The 20,291-nt window shown below is 39.8% G+C and overlaps 9 protein-coding genes across 9 annotated transcripts; 5 read left to right on the top strand and 4 right to left on the bottom strand. All coding sequences in view use genetic code 12, as the record gives it.

Moving 5' to 3' along the window:
* RJT20DRAFT_27814 (protoheme IX farnesyltransferase) lies at nt 1-1,956 on the bottom strand. The gene has a single exon (XM_064919494.1). The coding sequence runs from the start codon at nt 1,807-1,809 to the stop codon at nt 448-450; it is 1,362 nt and encodes a 453-aa protein (XP_064776006.1). The 5' UTR covers nt 1,810-1,956; the 3' UTR covers nt 1-447.
* Nucleotides 1,902-3,469, bottom strand: RPN8 (proteasome regulatory particle lid subunit). The gene has a single exon (XM_064916601.1). The coding sequence runs from the start codon at nt 3,163-3,165 to the stop codon at nt 2,137-2,139; it is 1,029 nt and encodes a 342-aa protein (XP_064776005.1). The 5' UTR covers nt 3,166-3,469; the 3' UTR covers nt 1,902-2,136.
* Nucleotides 3,470-4,629, top strand: RJT20DRAFT_125823 (putative GTPase). Its single transcript, XM_064916600.1, has one exon. It carries the CDS (start codon nt 3,495-3,497, stop codon nt 4,533-4,535), a length of 1,041 nt encoding a protein of 346 aa, XP_064776004.1. The 5' UTR covers nt 3,470-3,494; the 3' UTR covers nt 4,536-4,629.
* A 42-nt stretch (nt 4,630-4,671) lies between these two features.
* On the top strand, nt 4,672-7,644 carry RJT20DRAFT_125822 (uncharacterized protein). The gene has a single exon (XM_064916599.1). The coding sequence runs from the start codon at nt 4,869-4,871 to the stop codon at nt 7,569-7,571; it is 2,703 nt and encodes a 900-aa protein (XP_064776003.1). The 5' UTR covers nt 4,672-4,868; the 3' UTR covers nt 7,572-7,644.
* Nucleotides 7,645-9,909: 2,265 nt separating this feature from the next.
* On the top strand, nt 9,910-11,724 carry ACH1 (acetyl-CoA hydrolase). Its single transcript, XM_064916598.1, has one exon. It carries the CDS (start codon nt 10,051-10,053, stop codon nt 11,623-11,625), a length of 1,575 nt encoding a protein of 524 aa, XP_064776002.1. The 5' UTR covers nt 9,910-10,050; the 3' UTR covers nt 11,626-11,724.
* A 1,996-nt stretch (nt 11,725-13,720) lies between these two features.
* Nucleotides 13,721-14,734, top strand: PTH2 (Pth2p; the record flags this gene model as incomplete). Its single annotated transcript, XM_064919368.1, has 1 exon — nt 13,721-14,734. One exon carries the CDS (start codon nt 13,721-13,723, stop codon nt 14,732-14,734), a length of 1,014 nt encoding a protein of 337 aa, XP_064776001.1.
* Nucleotides 14,735-15,194: 460 nt separating this feature from the next.
* PTH1 (putative phosphatidate cytidylyltransferase) lies at nt 15,195-16,906 on the bottom strand. The gene has a single exon (XM_064916597.1). The coding sequence runs from the start codon at nt 16,684-16,686 to the stop codon at nt 15,397-15,399; it is 1,290 nt and encodes a 429-aa protein (XP_064776000.1). The 5' UTR covers nt 16,687-16,906; the 3' UTR covers nt 15,195-15,396.
* THR4 (threonine synthase) lies at nt 16,888-18,665 on the top strand. The gene has a single exon (XM_064919493.1). It carries the CDS (start codon nt 17,066-17,068, stop codon nt 18,593-18,595), a length of 1,530 nt encoding a protein of 509 aa, XP_064775999.1. The 5' UTR covers nt 16,888-17,065; the 3' UTR covers nt 18,596-18,665.
* On the bottom strand, nt 18,659-20,243 carry RJT20DRAFT_27757 (uncharacterized protein). The gene has a single exon (XM_064919492.1). It carries the CDS (start codon nt 20,166-20,168, stop codon nt 18,723-18,725), a length of 1,446 nt encoding a protein of 481 aa, XP_064775998.1. The 5' UTR covers nt 20,169-20,243; the 3' UTR covers nt 18,659-18,722.
* Between the last annotated feature and the right edge of the window lie 48 nt (nt 20,244-20,291).

Genomic DNA, 20,291 nt, shown 5'->3' with positions numbered 1-20,291 from the left:
TGATTTGTTATTAAGAATTATAGTTGTAAATTTTGGATTATTTAACAGAAAAGTCAAAGAAATTAAGTATATTATTAAATTACAAAGTGATAGATAGTTGAATAACCTTTACTTGTCACCTTGATTAATGAGAAGTCTCTTTTTTAAAGTAAGTACGAAATGGTGAAAGTTATAAGCTTGCAATGGCATATTTGACTTGTTGACATTGGCCTACCGTTGTACTATCAAGAAGTAAGTTCAATTGTGCGAATAACCAGAGATCCACCTTGATCACTCCTGTTCCTCTGCAGTTAATCTCCACTGAAGAATCATTTTTGAGCTTGGCTTGATAAACTTGGTATCATTTTAGATGTATGCTTTTTGCAACCAACTCTTTAAACAGTATGTTGCTACATGCAGTCTATAATATGCTATCGTTGTGATATATTGAATATGTACAAGAATATTTCAAGAACGTAATGTAGTTTCGTCACTGGTCTTGAGTCCTATATATGAAAACCACCTATCCCACTGTCCTTTCTTATGAAGCATCGCCAATATCAAAACCGCAGGCAAGTGCCAGACTGAGCACCAAAATAACTTCTTTGCGTGAACACCAGCCAAGGCTAAGCCTTCTGCGGTAGGCTTCGAACCAGATGAGTAGTTCTTCTGCTGCTGTCTCCAAAATTGGAATGCTAAGTACGTTAACCAACCGTTGGCTATGGCCGAGTCTATTGGAAATATCCAATCGGTTATGCCACAGTAACTCAACCCAATACATAAAGGAAACATCAAAATAGAATAACGTAACGCGACCCTGGCATTCAACTTGGGGTTTTCAGCTGCTGTCATAACGTAGCCTGCCAGCTTATATTGCTCTGCGATGTTATGAGACAATGCGTTGAAGTGTGGAAATTGCCACGCATACAATAATCCAGCAAGACACCAAGCGCCTGGATGTGAAAGCGGAGATGACGCAGCCCAGCCCATCAAGGGAGGAATTGCACCCACAATTGCTCCAACCCAGGTGTTAATTATGGATTTTCTTTTGAGTGAGGTATAAAGCCAGGCATACAAAACAATATTGGTGAAGCCTAGGATGGATACTGTTGGATTAACTCCAAACCAAAGCATGGTACAACCAATAGAGCCTGTAACCGCAGCAAAGTTATAAGCTTGTTGCGGAGTGATGAGGCCTCGGACGACGGGTCTGCCCACTGTTCTCGGCATCTTTTTGTCAAACTCTGGTTCTCTACCCATATTAATGGCATTTGCAGCGCCTGAACACATTGCAGTTCCCATTGTGAGATAAATCAACTCAATTAATGAAACCGAGTATGGCGAGATAGCATATGAACAAATCGAACTCAAAGTGACAAGAACAGTCAAATTTGGTTTGGTGAGCTTGATATATGGGTTGATTAGAGTCTTCAACTCTGACTTCGTACTAGGTAATGCGTTAGCTGAAACAGCCGTTGCATTTGATTTAGTAGCTCCTTTAGGTACTACTTTGAATGGAATATGGTTTGTGTTAGTTTTCTGTGACAGTGGAGCTTCTGGTTCTTGACAGTTCAACACTTTCGTTGCGACATCTTCAAGGATAGAGTTGTGTTGAGATGACTGGCTATTTTTGACATTATGAAGAGAATTAATGGAAGTTGGAATTACACGCCCCTTGCGTGCAGCTATGGTGTTTCTTCTGTGTAAGGAGAGGAAAGGATTGGCGATGAAGTTTTGATCTATGTGTAAGTTTTTCTTAGTGTTCTTGAAGAAGAAGTTGAAATTATTCACCGTATTCAAGCGAGGGAGCGTTACTATTCGGCTCGACATATTGATTGCAAATTGTATCTACAATCCTTCAACATAAGCCGGCAATATCGCTAGTTGATACGCAGCAGTTTCCTATTCAAGTTATGAGATACAGATCGCTAAGTGGTTCAATACTAAAGATGGTGGATGCCCTACTCTATGACTTTTTTTATTGCACAGAAGAGGGAAGGCGGTGTTCGCACGACCATTTTACAACACAGTAATATGGACAGGTAAGACCCTTTAGATATAATATATTATGCTGCTGTTAGCAGTCTACACTTCTACAGAATTATTCTAGTAATCTTATAATATACTTAGATGATTAAACCGTGAAGTTCCATAATTTTAAGCTGACTCTTCAGACAATCCCTCGCCCTTCTCTTCGTTACTCAAATTTGAAATTACGCCCGTCTCAAGGTCATTTTTACCAGACTTGCTTTCATTGATCTTTTTATTCTCTAGCTTGTTCTCAATAAGATCGTGGAATGCAATGATGGCTCTGACAAGTGTACTGATGTAGACCATCATCAATTCATCATTAGTTTTAATAGTAAATGCAGCAGACAACGGATTGCTGGCCTGGTTTGGAGACTGCGGATCAACTGCACCTTCAGATCCAACGGCACTGGAGTTGGACAAGTTTGGCAATAAGTTAAACACGTTTTGCAACTTTCCCAAAATAGTGTGATTTATAGGCAATTTCTTTTGATAAACCTTGTCTAGATAGTTTGCTATTTCTCGAAGTTTCTGGTGCAATCCCAAAAGTGATTGATAGGTTTGAGTGACTCTCAAAGACAAATTGCCAGCTGCTTGATCTCTGATATCTCTCAATAAATGTTCCACACCGATTTCTTCAGCCTCTTCCGCCTCAATGACAGAAGGAACATGGACAAATGTCTTTTCAGCGGCAGAGCCGTCATTCTTTATATCGTCAACAGCAAAATATGCATCTGTGGGAATGCCCACCTCTCTTGGTTGTACGTCCACAATAAGAAGCAATGGATTTGTTGTGTACTTCTTGAAGACCTCATTTATCTTTAAATCAGAAGGTCTCAACTTAGGACCCGAGTGATACCAACCAATCAATTTCTCTTTGGCATTAATTTTCTTAAACATTTCACCCATGGAATCTATGAAGTTCTGATCTAAGAACCACACGCTTGGGTTCTTTTCGTCTTCCTCAAATGGAATAGCATATGAGTTGGTTACTTTGATCAAGTCAGTAGAGTTGTCACCTAACACAACACCGACGACTCTCTTTTTAGAATCTTTGGCGACTCTGTTGAAATGATCCACTACTGATAACAATACCAATGGAGACACAGAGACAGTTTTGCTCAAGAATGTCAACTCATTAGTGCCTGATGTGGACATGGTGAATTTCTATGAAGAATGAATAGTAATGAGGGGGAGCCAGGAGGAACTTGAAATTTCGAAAAAAACAATTTTGGATGTATATCCTATCTAGATATGCACACTACAATACTCAATCTATATAATATATGAACTATTGTCACTAGCTGTCCACCTTAGCCATTTGTATGCTCAGTGGTTCCAATTTGCCTTCATATTTTTGTTGAAAGTACATTTGAGAAAGGTCGTGCGAGAGTTCATAAAAAGATTACATATAGAGACAGATGGTACTAGAGAGAGCCTTTATAGTGCCTAATATGGGTTGTTGTCTATAGTGTTGGTGTTGAGTTATGTTTGGTCAGATTGTTATTGGACCTCCTGGATCAGGAAAGTCGACTTACTGCTATGGAATGTACCAATTTATGTCTGCGATAGGGCGTAAACTGTGTATTATCAACCTTGATCCAGCTAATGATAGGTTACCGTATCCAGATTGTGCATTGGACATTCGAGATTTCATAACTTTGGAGGAAATAATGGAAGAGTTGAGCTTGGGACCGAATGGAGGCCTCATGTATGCACTTGAAAGTCTCGATGAAGTTGGAATAGACCAATTTGTTCAAAAAGTGTCAGAATTAGTAGAGCAGCAAAATTACTTGATCTTTGACTGTCCCGGCCAAGTTGAGCTATTCACTCATCACAACTCTCTTTACAAGATCTTCAAGAAGTTGGTTAACTCCAAAAGACTTAGGTTATGTGTTGTGTCACTAGTCGATTCTTTATACCTAACAAGTCCATCGCAATACATATCTATTTTGCTTCTAAGTTTGAGATCCATGCTTCAATTTGATTTGCCCCACGTAAATGTCATCTCGAAAATTGATATGTTGAAAAATTACGGAGAGTTGCCCTTCAGACTAGATTACTACACAGAGGCTCAAGATTTGAGCTACCTCACGCCTTACTTAGAAAAGGAGTCGAATTCAGTTTTAGGTAAAAACTACGTAAGGTTAACCGAAATGATAGGGGAATTGGTGGAGGATTTCAATCTTGTTTCTTTCGAAGTATTGTCCGTCGAAAACAAGCAGAGTATGATCAATTTACTAAGTGTGATAGATAAGGCGAATGGATACAGTTTCGGGAGTGAAATAGGTGGTGATTCTATCTGGAGTGAGGCGACGAGACAAGGAGCCTCTGGTGAGTACATGGATGTAGACATTCACGAAAGATGGATAGAGTACAAAGACAAATATGATGAAGAAGAAAGGAAGGCAGACGAAACAAGGAATGGAGAAAATAACCAACCTTCACTAACTGAGGATGAGGAATGGGAACAAGCTGTAGAGGATTGGGAGAATAAAAGAGGAGGAGCAGGAGCTCTTTCGCGATGATGAATATAGAGCAAGTTGTTAAATATAGAAACAACACTAACTAATGATAACTGTATATACTTACTCAAAATATTAATTAATGCATATTATAGACTTTTAGAAACTTTTCTAACTTTTGAGCCTTAGCTGATGCCATAATGTAGGTTGCATAATGTTGGTGGCATAATGTTCCTAACTTGCAACTCCTCTGTTTCTAGATGGCTGTGAAAACTTTCTTTAATGGAAGCGGTCGTGTATCAATATTTTTTTTTTTCGTGTGGTTCTATTATTAATGCAAAAAACTTCTATTACTTTTGATTTGCATGTCTGGATTATACAGTAAGACTACTTGTGATGGGGGTAATGACTAATGCCACAGAGTTCCCGAATGACCTTACTGCTTCTTCTCTAATACCCCAAATTGACAGAACGCTAACTAATCTTGCCTTCAAGCGCGATGCATTAATCAATCAATCGGAAACCTACAATGAGCTAGAGAAGCAAATTCAAGATGGCAAGATAAACTCAGACAAAGTCATGGTACTCCTAGGAGATGGATATTTTGTGGAAAAGTCGGCATCAGAAGCAGTTGATTTTTTGAAAAGAAGGACCAATGCATTGAAAACTGCTATATCTCAATTTGACAATAAATTAAAAGAAGGCACAGAGATGAAGGCTAGGTTGCTTGAGTTTGAAGAACTATCTAAGGCATCCACCAAGCCTGAGCATACAGAGAAGAACGTTAATGATGAAGGACTTCTCTACATGGATATCCAAGAAGAGTTAGACGAAGATGGAAATGTAATAAACATAAAAATCAATAATGAAGAACACAACGAGTTCATCGCCCCCAAGAAAGCGCAGAAAGCTGCCGCCGAAGAAGCTGTTCTTCCTGAAGCTTCAGACACCGTTGTATCTCTAACCAATGAATTTGAGTACATAGAAGAACCAGAATCATTGAATACGAGAAATAATGGTTCTAGTCCAACTTCAGAATCCAAGACCCCAGAGGTAGGAGATGAAGAAGAGGATCAGTTGAGAGAGCTTTTTGAAGATATGGAAATCATCGCAAAGCCAAGAAAGGCCTTGAAAGAGGCTGAGGTCAATCAGGAAGAACTATTAGACAAAATTGACCAGCTTAATATTAGTCCTGATGACAAATTTAAGTTGAAACAGATATGCATCGAGGAGTATAAGAAACTTAATGAGAAGGATATCCCTTCCACTAAGGAAGTAGCTGAGACATATACTGAAAGCAGTTCTCAGGATGCTAGTGCAGCTGATATCTCGGTAGCGTCATTGGATGATGTTAGGGGACAAGAAAGAGAAGAAGTGCTTGCTAGTATTATCAAGGAAAATAACCTTGATTACTCTGTATCATCGAAGGAAATACCAATCAACGACAGCCTTGCAATTAACAAAAGTGATATATTAGAACTAGAGCTACTTGCAGATGATTTTGATGACTCACAATCTGCGGCGGTAACGTATGCTGATGATGAGGAGTGGGATTTTGATTTTTCAAATGAAGAGGAGGATGAACATTTTGGACAGGGCGATTCTGATCATGACGATGACGACGATGAGGATGATGATTTCGCGGATCAGATGTTGTATGGCGACAAATCTTCGATATTGACCCCAAAGCTGAACCACCAAATGAGTCAGATGCTATGGGAGAGGATATTGGAATTGAGAAGAGGCACTGATTCCTCTCTACAGAAAAATGGCGATCACAACGTTACGGAAAAGCCTCAAAAGGCGAAGAAGTCTGTAAGATTTGCCGAGAGCCTTGAAATCAATGAGGTAGAAAATATCAGTGAATCATTGAAGGAGACCCATCCACAACCTAAGATATCATTGTTTAGGCAAGGGCTAATCGTTAATAAGAAGTCCGATCTTCCCACTCATGCAGAAAGAGCTTCACGGGATGTGGATGAGTCTCCTGTCTTAGAAACAATATCCGAAAGAAATACAGAAGAATTTGACGCAAGGGAGCAGTCAGGAGCAATTGAAAACAAGCCTAAGAAAGTGTCCAGATTCAAGCAGAATCGATTAGGAGAAGCAGTGAAGAAAATAATAGTGAGTGATACGATTAAACCACCAGAAAACGACGAGACCTTGAATAGAAAGGATTTAATAAATCAATCAATAAGTGAGAATGAAGGTGATTTAGATTCTGAAGAACAAAATTTATTAAATAGTGATTTCTCCGTTCACGGAGATGTACTAGAGAGAGTGAATACAGACAGTCCCTTTAGTGGAGACGTCATCGACAGATCTTCTTTACCAAATGACAAAAGGATTCTTGAAGATGTACAAAAGGATCTGAATAATTTAGAAGTTACTAAAGGAAAGAAAGTCTCCAGATTCCGTGCTAGTCGAAGTCAAAGAACGCAGGGAGAAATCACATCTGAAGTAGATCATAACGACGGCACTAAGGCTTCGCACACTGGCATCCCAGACGCACAGAAAACAGAAAGTAACAACATAAAAGAAACATCTATGGACTATAGGTCTTTACAAGATGATACCGATACAATGGCCAAGGCATATGTCTTGGGAATGTACGATGACGACATAGCTACTGAGGGGCCAGTTGTTGATAAGCTTGATGACTTTGAATTGCTTAATAAAATGGTTGAGTCAATGCCAGATAAGTCTAAAGAACTGCGCGATGAGGATAGAAAAAACGAAAGGCTCAATAAGTCCACGTATGATGATACATTCGATCCAATGTTAGATGAAATAATAGGACTGCCTGATGTAGAAGAGGAAGATGAAGATGAGGACGGACCAATATTATTAGATGAAATTGTTGAGAATGAGTTTGATCCATCTGAATTTTACGATCTAGAAGAGGATGGTTCTATCGATAGCGGTGTGATCAATCAAGAAGTTACTGCAAACTACCATAAATTGCGACAGAAGATTATATTTCAAAATAATGAAAGAGGGTTTAGAAAAACAGATGAAGAGCTAGAGATTGAACCTGTTGATGAGGATGGTATTCCTATCAAAGTTAGCAGGTTTAAGGCAGCTAAAATGAGGTATTAATTAGCAACATATAATATTTGTATATACCATAATGAACGCTTAATGTCCCGTTTCAGTACGCATTAAACAAGGAGAGAGTTTGGAAAGGGGGCTTGCAACATCAAGGAAACGGAAAGATCCGAAGCGGACTTTGTTCAAGCCCACTATGGATTAATGATAAACTAGTTGTCGAGTGCATCCCGAGGAACAAGATGCAAAAATTGTGAGCAAATAACAGATCTCTCGCCAGTTTTCGTTGTGTTTATTTACCTTCTTGTGCATCCAAGAACTCGAACTCTTGAGTTTATGCTTAGTCAGTGTGGCCTTAGAATCATTTCCCGAATCCAACGCACAATATGGTAATAGTGTGGTATGAATTCCGAGGGCATTAATTCTGGGGTTAATGTATGAGGCGTAGAAAGGAATAGACAGAAAAAAATAAATTTCGGAGTTCAATGTGTCTGAAAAAGAAATTTTTCGAGTTGCCTAATGAAATTTGGATAACCGCTTAACCTGGGGAAATAATATGGGGATTATTGTGGGATCGGAGTTTTTGATTGTCAACAGATCCTGCAAACACCTAGAAATTCGGGCTCATCGGACTTTAACGTTGTGATGTCCATTATATGCCGTTGTGGTAGTTGACAAGCCATCGGGTAGCATGAATGCCGACGTGCTTAGAAACCCCAACATGACAACTCGACGACTAATAAGTGGGACAAGAATTTTACTAAAGGCTTCAACAAACAGGGCTTCCCTACAGTAACAAATGAAAATAGCTGGTTTGGCATTGTTAAAGTTGAACGTTCTGGTGCGAATTCCAGGAGTCAGCGGACAACCAATAGCGCCGACCCTAATGATAACTCTGGATAGCCTAGTAAAACCCCGGCTACATCCGCACAAATTAGCGCACGGAAAATAAACAAAGCTAAAAAATAATGTGGGGGAGGCCTCCACCAGGCTCACCTCATGAATCCACAAGAAGTTTGTTGTCGAAGACAGGAATTACAACCTAACATTACCTTTTCACCCATCTGTAGTACAGTAAAGAAGGTAGACGAAGCTTAAGTTGACGTATAATCAGTTAATGATATAATGTGGGGTACATAGGATAATGGAGAGACGATTCTAAGGTCGCTTGAAGGAAAACCACAGGAATAAAAATGGCATCATATCATTAAAGTGTACTCCGAGAATTTTGAAATTTCGAAAAAAAAAAAAAAAAATAAACCGGGACCTCAAAAAACGAGGGCGGGCAAAAATATGGGCAAGAACTGAACAGAGTATGGCTCCATAAGCCCACTGGAGAGGTATCGACTAATATGAGCCTATATTACATCTATAGAAACAAGAGGAAGTCAAAGAATCAAAATATGTGGACTTGAAGGTCAAAAACCGTTTGATTTTCTTATTCAATACCTTCCACCAGGGGGAGGGGCAATTTTGTGGGGCAATTGAGCCGCACCTGTCGTCTGATGCCCCTCCATTTTGCCCCACTTAGACTTGAATTATCTTTTTGACGTACTGACATGCGAGCAGCCTTTTGATCAATGGAAATCGATAAGGAAAATGATTCAAGGGTGCAACAAAGTATCCAAGAACCCCTAAAGTCCATATATATCCAATTTTTGATCACTTTGACGGCCACCTCGTCGCTGGATGTTACGGCAAGGACCATTTTGTGCCCGTCCGATCTCTGGAATATCTCACCACATAATTGGACACACAGTGGCATACTGCAATTCCGGGAGCGGTAGACTCTCACCACACCTGCATACACCCAATTTCCGGCTGAAATAGACCCGAGGGCATTTTTACGTAGAGACTGCAGTAGGAGCCAAGATTACTGATTTTTTGCTACTCTCGTCATTACCGTATCGTATGGTCATGGCCGGTGCATACCATGGCTTGCCACAGAGCAGTTTTAGGAAGATGCAAATAATGACCAGTTCCTCTTTATTATGAGGGAAACTGCGGATAGAGGGGATTTCGATGAGCGTATGACAATTTCACTACCTAATGTTCAAAGGCGACAAAAGAGGGGATCCGTATTATTACTATGTCCTTCTATATTTATCTAGTCCCTAAGTTTCTGTTCCAAGTCCCTTCTATTTCGTCGTGTCATACACAACGCATAAAAGAAACGCCCAAAAAATTGGCCAAAAAAAAACTTCAAAATCGGGAGCCTGCACAAAACTTTGTTGGCGATATGGGCTATTTACGCAAAAGAAACAACGTCGTATAGGTGGATGCAGGACGCATATAGAACCACCATTTTTTACAGTACCACTATCTAGTACCAGTGATATAAATATGATGATAAATCCACACATCTGATCCCTCGAATATAGAAGTACGGCGTTTCTTCTTCTGTTCACACAGCTTTTTCGTGAGACAAATAGAGGTTTCTCAATCGCGCTTGTGTTTTGCATCCTTATACTTCTAGTTATCTTGATCCATTTTTCAAGTAGTTCCATCTATTCCATATAATTAAATCACAATGTCCTCCATCTTAAAGCAAAGAGTTAGATATGCTCCATACTTGAAGAAGTTGAGAACTCCAGAGCAGTGTGTTGAGTTCTTCAAGCACGGACAGTACCTTGGTTGGTCTGGTTTCACCGGTGTTGGTGCACCAAAGGTCGTTCCTACTGCTTTGGCTGATCACGTCGAGAAGAACAACCTTCAGGGTCAATTGGCTTTCAATCTTTTCGTTGGTGCCAGTGCCGGTCCAGAAGAGAGCAGATGGGCTGAAAACAACATGATTTTGCGTAGATCGCCTCATCAAGTCGGTAAGCCAATTGCAGCTGCCATCAATGATGGTAGAACCCAATTTTTCGACAAACACTTGTCTATGTTCCCACAAGATTTGACATACGGTTTCTACACTAGAAACAAGAAGGAAAACGACTTGTTGGACTATACCATTATCGAAGCTACCGCTATTACCGAGGATGGTTCCATTGTTCCAGGACCAGCCGTTGGTGCTTCTCCAGAAATGCTTTCAGTCTCTGAAAAAATCATTATTGAAGTGAATACTAAGACTCCTTCCTTTGAGGGTATTCACGATATTGATATTCCAGTCAACCCACCATTTAGACAACCATACCCACACACCTCTTCTGACTTCAAGATTGGAAGAACTGCCATTCCAGTTGACCCATCTAAGGTTGTAGCAATCGTAGAGTCTACCCAAGCTGACAAGGTTGCTCCAAACACTCCATCTGACAAGAATTCCCAACTCATTGCTCAACACTTGATTGAATTCTTAGAGCAAGAAGTCAAATATGGCCGTTTACCTGAGAACTTACACCCCTTGCAGTCTGGTATCGGTAACATTGCCAACGCTGTTGTTGAGGGATTAGCTTCTTCCAACTTCAAGAACTTGACGGTATGGACCGAAGTTTTACAGGATTCCTTCTTGGACTTCTTTGCCTCGGGCTCCTTGGACTACGCTACTGCTACTTCTATCAGATTGACCGAAGCTGGTTTTGAAGAGTTCTACAAAAACTGGGATGAATACTCCAAGAAGCTTTGCTTGAGATCGCAAGTCGTCTCGAACTCCCCAGAAATCATCAGAAGATTGGGTGTCATCGCCATGAATACTCCAGTCGAGGTTGACATTTACGCTCACGCTAACTCCACTAACGTTATGGGATCCAGAATGTTGAACGGTCTTGGTGGATCTGCCGATTTCCTTAGAAATGCCAAGTTGTCTATCATGCACACTCCATCTGCTAGACCATCTAAGATTGATCCTACAGGTGTGTCTTGTATTGTACCAATGGCTACACACGTTGACCAAACCGAGCACGACTTAGATGTCATTGTCACTGAACAAGGTTTAGCTGACTTGAGAGGACTCTCTCCAAAGGAGAGAGCAAAGGAGATCATTGACAAGACCTCTCACCCAGACTTCAGACCACAATTGCAAGAGTACTTAGACAGAGCTACTTTCTACTCTCAGAAGAAGAAGACTTTGCACGAGCCACATATCTTGAAGGACGCGTTCAAGATGCACATGAACTTCCAAGAGAATGGTACCATGAAGTTGGACTCCTGGGATCAGAAATTCTAGAGGTGTATATTTACAAATAGTGATATGGATCAATAGCTAAAAAGATAATAAACAGAGCAATAAAGATCGTAACAGCAATTGAACGTAGAGAAGAACTTTAGTTAGCTTATTATATTTTGCGGCCAACAGGGTTGCTTGAAGGTGAACTGAAAATTTGCACCCATATATACCACAGAGTTGATTTGCTAGATGATTTGCTAGACTTCATTGAAAGATCCTACCACTGCCGTCTTATGGCCTAACTCAGTACTCCTCAACTCCAAATATACATCTCGTATAAACAAGAGGTCATTATTACCAATATTTTACAATACTTTATCACGCGTACCTCTTCTCCTCTCATCTCCTCATCTCATCCTCTAACTTGTCTGCAGTGACTCATGAGTCAAATACAACTCTTGAAGCAGTATCCAAAACGTTCTTCTCAATGCGGAAAATAACACTACTCAACCACCTCAACTAGGGATGTTATCCTAATTCGTTACATGACAGACCAACGGATGAACCTCGCTCCAACGTCACAACAGTGCATCCCCTCTTTAGAATTACTAGTGAACATATAAGTCTACCCCTCCTTTCCTAGCCGCTGCTGCGTTCAACCGTTTTCTCCCCTCCCTAACTAAGAAGGGAGGAAAGTTGGGGAATAGCCAACATGCAAGAAATGCAGTTCGGCCAACGTAGCAGCCGGCTAGAACACATGGAAGATATCTTCTGTGGCACTAAGCAAGATAAACTCCTGTGTAGCCCCATGTGAGACTAATTTGACTATGAAAGTCCTAGCGAAGCATAAAACGTGGCTAATTACACGTGATAAGTATCACTTGCAGAAAATCACGCGATTGTACAAAAAAGGAGTAGAAGGATAATATACGTATCAGGTAGACAGTTTTCCCAGTCTGGGTTTAAGGATTTCTTTCGCGACTCTGGGTATGCGACGGATGTAAAAATCGATAGGTTGGGCCACAAATTTTTTGGATGTGTAATTAGCCGGACCAGCGCTCAACGGAACTTTGAAGGCTTTATTAATACACTAGTCAGCTCTCATGTTTAGTCATTGTCACTTGACCGTCGAACCACCATCTTACTCAGCCGTTAAATCTGACACATCAGCCTGATCCTCTGATTCCGAAATGGGGAAGCCATCACGGACTTTGAAAACGGAACTACATCTGGAAACACCCAGACCGCACGACTTAGAAATCCGATATCCATGGAAGATCATTTCTCAGCCCGTGTGTGCAAATCCCATCACAGTCTAAAACTGTAATAGGTGAGTAAATGGATTATTCGCACAATAGTTTAGACACAGAACTAAATTTTATTTTCCGGCATTGTCAAAGGATAAAAAAGAACTGGTCACGGCTATCGTTTTAGGTTATAAGGTTAGAATGCAAGACTTGCGGGTATTAGAATGTCTGCGGCCATTGAGGATGTTCTTAACTCCTGGTCTTTATTACTGCCGTTCTTAAAGCATGGAACCACCTACAGAATGCACCTTCGGGATACAGCAGAATGGGGCCGGAACGTACTTGGTTCACAAGTTAGGACGCCTGGTGCTTGTGCGTTTCCCTTGTTTCTACAAACGTGAATAGAGTTGCATCAGCCCATGTTTACGCCATAAGGTGGCGATGCATCCAGGCTCATGACGTATGTCGCTAAACTCTTTGGTGGGTATAAGTAATGCGTAGCAAATATTTCACGAGACAATTTGGCCACACTTCTGTAGTGCGCCAAACACACTTCGTCTAGATTGTTCCGTGCTCTTTTGTGAAGTGCTTGCTGCTCTGGTTGCTTTTTTTTTTGAAATTTCCTTTAAATACGCACTATGATATATTATTATTATTATTAATTTTAGATTTTTTCCCGCGTGAATTAATAATAACCTGCTTACAATTAATATAAGGCTAAAGTATCGGAACATTGAAGACATATATATATATATCTGGAGGTGGCAAGTAAATCTGTTTTTCTTTATCTTCAGAGCATTCGCCTTCTTATCACAACTAACAGAAATAAAGATTTTTTATAACACTTATCCATACACATTATCACAGCACATTAACAACTGAACCGTAACACTCAAACCAGTACAGTCATGTTCATCATCTCCGAATTCAATCCACAACTATTGTCTTCAGACGATGAACTAGAAGACACCTCTTCTTCGACTTCCTTCAACGTTAATAGCGGCAATGTAATCACTTACAGAGGCAGAATCAGATCTGTACATGACGCCCTCATCTTACTTGAGGCTACTAGAAAAGAAGAACTTCCAACTATAAATAGAAGACTCACTACTATAGAGCGCAACAAGTACATTAAACCCAACACCATCTTTGTTTGGAATGAGACTACATGTGGTATGAAGAGATGGACTGACGGAAAATTCTGGTCAGCCTCTAAGGTATACAATAGTCATTTTCTCATATACAAACAATTGCATAAAGACAGCAAAGAAGTTGATGAAAAAGGGCTTATTAAGCAGTCGTTTTCATTAGTAACCAAGCAGAACCAGCGTCTTCACTTAATTGCATACATCCAGAATAATGGCGAAGTTACATCTACTGTACGCAAGAAAAAAAAGAGAAAGTCAGCAAGCGCCAACGGAAATTACTCATCATCGTCATCATCTGAAGAAGATGAAGATAACTATGAGGCCTTTGATGAGAGTAATTCTAGAATTGCAATTCCATCTCTTGATCCCAAGTTGAGCGATATCGTACTCAGCGAGGAAATCTACCCTGAGAATTTATTAGCCGATTTGCCAAGATCTCGTAGATTGCATCAACCGGTTCCACAAGAGCCACATAACAAAACCAAGCACCAAGTGCAACAACAAATTATTACACCACCAAAATCCACTTCGCCACCTATACTCAACATATCACAAAATGCATCTTTACTGGCAAGAGTTGTCAATAACTCAAATGTAGTTTCCACCATCCCAGAGCCCGTCAATTTAACGAAAACGTCCTCCACTCCTCGGGATTACTATTATCCACGTAAGACATACACCACATTACCTCCTCCTCCACAGCTGTCAAATTTCCGGGCAAATTACGGTTACTGCGATAGTTACACATTAAACGTTTTAGACAAAGGGTTCTAGATCTACCAATGTTCTGCATTATTCATCTTACCGAAGCTTCACAAAGCTTACATCACTAATAAAATTTACAATTTACACTAAACGGTTACTATGGTTCACAGAAAAGGGTTATGAGTTTGATTTACAGCATATACATTCTATACATATTTACATGTCATATATAGTTAGACCAATGTATTTTTCAGCATTTAATACAACCACTAATAGATCTCCGTTCGTATGGTATGATCTTTCGGAAAGTCTCCTCTTGTTTCCGCCATTGTTTCAAACTCCGGGAAAGGAACCTTTTTTTGCAGTTGCTACCCGCGTTATTTTGTAGAGCATGCAGTTCTGTCGGATCGGTTTATTGCCAGCGGAACGCTCTCCCTAAGAAAGTATATTTTCCAATTAGGCAGTCCACTTAGCCGTGACGTAAATGCAAGTTAGCTGCATTATTACATATTGTAGAAGGAAACAGTTTTTGCATTTCTAAAATAGAGTATTGACAAGGGCTTTGCAAAATATTTATTTATAAGTCTATAATATACATGGTAATATTGGATGACGTAGAACATCAACATCGGTTGCACAGCCATCAACAGGCGGCTGGCCATGCTTGTAGCCACAACATGCAAGAATTCGTCATGGCAGGTTATGAAATCAGTGTAACAGGGCAGCATGAATTACTTCTTCTTGAAAACTCCTTGCCAAAACTTCAATTGCTTGGCAAAAGCATACTTGATGGACTTTATAAGCCCTGAGCTAAATATTCCCATAATTGCCTGTCTTACGGAACTAATTTGTATAGTCCTGCTAACAATCTTGATGATGTTCTGGGCTAGATGTTGGTCCCTGACAATGTCTTTAATGGACTTATCCTGGTACATCAGATACAACCTTTTCCGGAATTGAAGCGGTAATGTACTAATGAGATTGATTCTATTATTAACATTAAGATTTTTTTTCAAAGTTCTTATCTCTTCATTATTATCCGTGATAATAAGATAGTTACGATGAATAAAATACTGCAAGATTGGATCATATAACTTCTTGAATTGTGCAAGTTGCAGATCAACAATATTTTGAACTTTGTTTGGGTTTTCACCTCCAATATACATTCTGAAGTCCCCCAAGTAAGACAATTTCGTGATCTGTTCATATAATTGCCTTTCGTTGAATACGTTGGACTCAAGGAGCAAAATTGCTACTGTCATAGCATTTTTGAGGTTGTACTGATTGAGGAACTTGATTCTAATATCATCATCTTTAACGAAGTTTACCGGTTTTTGAAGTCTGCCTGCAAAATAGAGCGAAGTCCATTCTATAAGATCCAAAATTCCAGAATTGACAGAAATGATCCCGTATTTGATGAGCTTATTCTTCACTGTAATAAAAGGGTTGAAGTATATGCCATTCTTGCCTTGGATAAATTTTATGAGAGAAGTGCTCTTAATGGAGTAATGGTCGCGATTTTGTTTGAGGTTCAATCGATGGAATTCGTGATTGTCATCCACAATATGTATAAAGTCTATCTGTGTTGGATAAGATGTACCACTTGTGATCTCTTTCCCACTTGGAGTGGTAGCGCCGTTTACATTGTCTAACTCTTTTTTTTGTAGTTGTTGGTACCCGGCTTGAGGAAATACACCCGAGCCATACCCAATGGCCACCTTGATAGGAGCGTTGAAGGTTGCAACAATGTCTTGCAATTGTTGCTGCTGTGCCAACCTGTCAACGTCATCATTTGCTATATCTATTTCCTGGTTCTTTGCAACAAAGTCCCGAGGGATTATAAGTTTATCAACTCCTCTTATTCCTTCGCTGATGATCGGCTGGTAGTACTTATCAGAATACGGTGTAGTCTGCGGAGTGAACGTGTAGCTGGAACTTCCTCCGGAGGCAGCTTTCCCACTGCTACCCACTAGAGTACTGTTAAGTCTATATTGGCATCTGAATATCCATCGTCTTATCATGTCACGTACTTCCAATGGGACTGGCTTTCTTGGAGGATTCTGCCATTTTTCATACCCACATTTTTCTTGAAGTTATTGGCGCTTGCTGGGTGTCTTCAGAAATCATATCACGTGATGGTAGCGAGACATACCAATTATATACAACACCGACGATCTACATTTCTTTCTCATATTCTTTTTCCATTTAAATCACATGACCAAATAATCGTGATTATGACGCATAATTCCCATTGCAATTTTTCACTGCCCGGTCAAGCGGTGTCGGTGTCTTATAGAAATGATTCATGAGTCTTAGCTGTGCGTATTTAGGTAACAACACTCTTTTAGATAGTTTTCTTGATTGTATTCATTAATTGAAATAACAGCTATTCTCGCGAAAATGTCTAAAGTTTATAGATCTTCGCGTTCCGCAGAAGCTCAAGCTTTATCGTTCGAAGATGTGGTGATGACCGGTTTGGCAAAGGATGGAGGTTTGTTCTTACCTTCTGAAATCCCTCAATTACCATCCACGTTTTTGAAAGATTGGGCCAATGCTTCCTTCCAGGAGTTGGCATTCAACATCTTAAGACTATACATCGACTCCAAGGAAATTCCAGATGAAGACTTGAAGGACTTGATTGCAAGATCATACTCCACCTTCAGATCTGAAGAGGTTACTCCATTAAAGAAGATTGATGACGACTTGTACTTACTTGAGTTATTCCATGGCCCAACTTATGCTTTCAAGGACGTTGCTTTACAGTTTGTTGGTAACCTTTTCGAGTACTTCCTTATTCGTCGTAACGCTAAGAAACCAGCTGATGAGCCACGCGATGTCATCACAGTAGTTGGTGCTACTTCTGGTGACACCGGTTCCGCAGCCATTTACGGTTTGAGAGGAAAGAAGGATGTTTCAGTGTTCATCCTCTACCCTACTGGAAGAATTTCTCCTATTCAAGAGGAACAAATGACCACCGTTGAAGATGCCAACGTTCACACCCTTTCCGTTAAGGGAACTTTTGATGACTGTCAGGATATAGTCAAGCAAATCTTTGGAGATGTTGAATTCAACGAGAAATACCACGTCGGTGCTGTCAACTCCATTAACTGGGCCAGAATTTTGGCTCAACAAACCTACTACTTCTACTCATACTTCCAATTACAGAAGACTTTGAAGGACACTACTTCCAAGATTAGATTCGTGGTACCATCTGGTAACTTTGGTGACATCTTGGCCGGTTACTATGCATACAGAATGGGTTTACCAGTTGATAAGTTGATCATTGCTACCAACGAAAACGACATTTTGGACAGATTTATGAAGAGCGGCCGTTATGAGAAGAGTACTGAAGCAGAGGGTGCAGTAAAGGCCACTTACTCTCCAGCCATGGACATTGTTATTTCATCAAACTTCGAGAGATTGTTGTGGTACTTAATTAGAGATACCGTCGCCAAGGGTAACGATGAAGAAGCAGGAAAGGTATTGAACAGCTGGATGCAGCAATTGAAGACTACTGGTTCTGTTGTGGCCGATGAAGCTGTAGCACAGGCAGCAAGAACCATCTTCGCATCAGAAAGAGTGGACAACGAAGAAACTGTCTCTACTATAAAACAGGTTTACTCAACTCACCCAGAAAAGTACGTTTTGGACCCACACACTTCTGTTGGTGTTACTACTTCGTATAGATTCATTTCCAAGGATGCCAAGGAAGACAATATCAAGTACATCTCATTGTCTACTGCCCATCCAGCTAAGTTCTCGGAAGTTGTCAACAAGGCTTTAGACACCATTGATGGATATTCTTTTGAAAAGGATGTGTTGCCAGCTGAATTAAAGGCCTTGAGCACCAAGGAGAAGAGAATCAACTTGATCGACGAAGCTTCTCTTGAAAAAGTGAAGGACGCCATTAAAAAGGAATTAAAATACTAAAATCTTTACTTCTGCTTAATTCTTTTCAATACAAATTAATAAATATCTATCCCAAATTTATAATACATTTATAATACATTTCATTAGACTTCTACAGTTATTCTTTGGGTGCTTGATGAAGATTGCGTTAAGCCGACTTCTTTAAGTTGACTTTTCCATTCTCAATTTCAACCTCATAACCAACGTCTTTGAGAACTTCATCGTCATATGTCTTCTTAGCTTCCAAATCTGCCACAAACTTCTGATTACCTGGATTGTTGGCGAGCAAGAATTTGAGACAGATAATTGACCTTTCCTTAACAAAAGGATTATTCTCATCTATAATACAGTTAGATAGCACCAACTCCAAGCCATGTAATTCTCGTACCTTTTCCTGAGTTTCAAAAGATTCATGACACAAGTACGCGATTACTTCTATTATTAAGGATTTTACCTGAGGAAATTGCTCTTGCTTTAGCTCTATAATTTTCTTCTCTCTGTGCTTAATGGTGATTGGTTGAATGTTCTCATGAACAACTCTCAAGAACTTAATAAGTTGCGTAATGATATCGTAATGTTGCAAGAACTGTTTAGCTTGCTCATATTTACTTAAATCTGAAAGTATATCCAAGACGATAATGGTGATGGTCTGAATATCCTTTTCCCATGATTCGTTGAGAATTGACTCTATTGATGCTTCACTGTATGTACCAAAGAAATCATAAGTCCATGACATCAAACTAATGAGTTCGTAATTGTTCCAGTCTTCCTTGGAAGTAATTAGTAATTGATTCAACTTCAACCAGTCAATGAAATGGACGCTGTCTTTCTGTGCTGTTAGCCATTTTCCAAAGCTCTCATGGGTAATAAGCTCGTACAACACCTCCACCAAACGATTTTGAGTTGGAGATAACGATTCGAAGTTTTCGATGCCATGAAATTGAAGAACTAAAAAATCACATATGGCATTGTCCTTTTCTATTTTCAACAAGTTATACAAGTTCAAGTTATGGTGAGTTTCATCCCTCTTTTCGCTGAGGAAGACGTTGACAACGAAATGTATCAATGGCACCTGGTAATCGGATAAGTTGAGAACTGATAATATCAAATTGATCTGCTCAATAATGGCCTTGTTGTTCAGCTCCTGCTCCCATTGAAACTTTGGCAAGTTTGCAAGAATCTCGAAGTAAACCACAACCGTCTTCGTGTAGAATTCGTTTCTTGGGGGAAAACCATGAACGAATGTATCCAAATCATTGATTAAACTCGAAACGATTTCATCCGATTGATTATCACAATACATAATGATATTCCGGACGAACAAGAGCACTCCTCTGTACAATCGCACATATTTATTTAAGTCATCTTCGTCCGATGGAAGTACATTCGATTGTTGTAATATATTTTTGATTTCTCCCCATATTTCAGTATTCTTTCCAACTTGAGATCTATATTGGTCCAGTGCACCAGTACTCTTAACGAGCTCACCTACTCCCAGCAATTGACTCGAAAAAGAATCATATTGATCTGTAGAAAAAGATACAAACACATCTTTCAATATAGAGATAATCTTGTCAGAGCTATACTCGCTCATTTTTTATGCATACACAGTTACTTTTACCACCTAGTCAGAAAAAAGAACTTTCAGTTACTACTTATTCATGTACTAATGTACTAATGTCACTAACTTACTAATAGAAAGTGATGAGCTTTTTGG

Source organism: Scheffersomyces xylosifermentans (assembly GCF_036884685.1).
Source record: "Scheffersomyces xylosifermentans strain CBS 12540 chromosome Unknown RJT20scaffold_2, whole genome shotgun sequence".
NCBI classification, from domain to species: Eukaryota; Fungi; Ascomycota; class Pichiomycetes; order Serinales; family Debaryomycetaceae; genus Scheffersomyces; species Scheffersomyces xylosifermentans.
The sequence above is the reverse complement of the archived record's forward strand: the minus strand, read 5'-3'. Positions and strand labels throughout refer to the sequence as shown.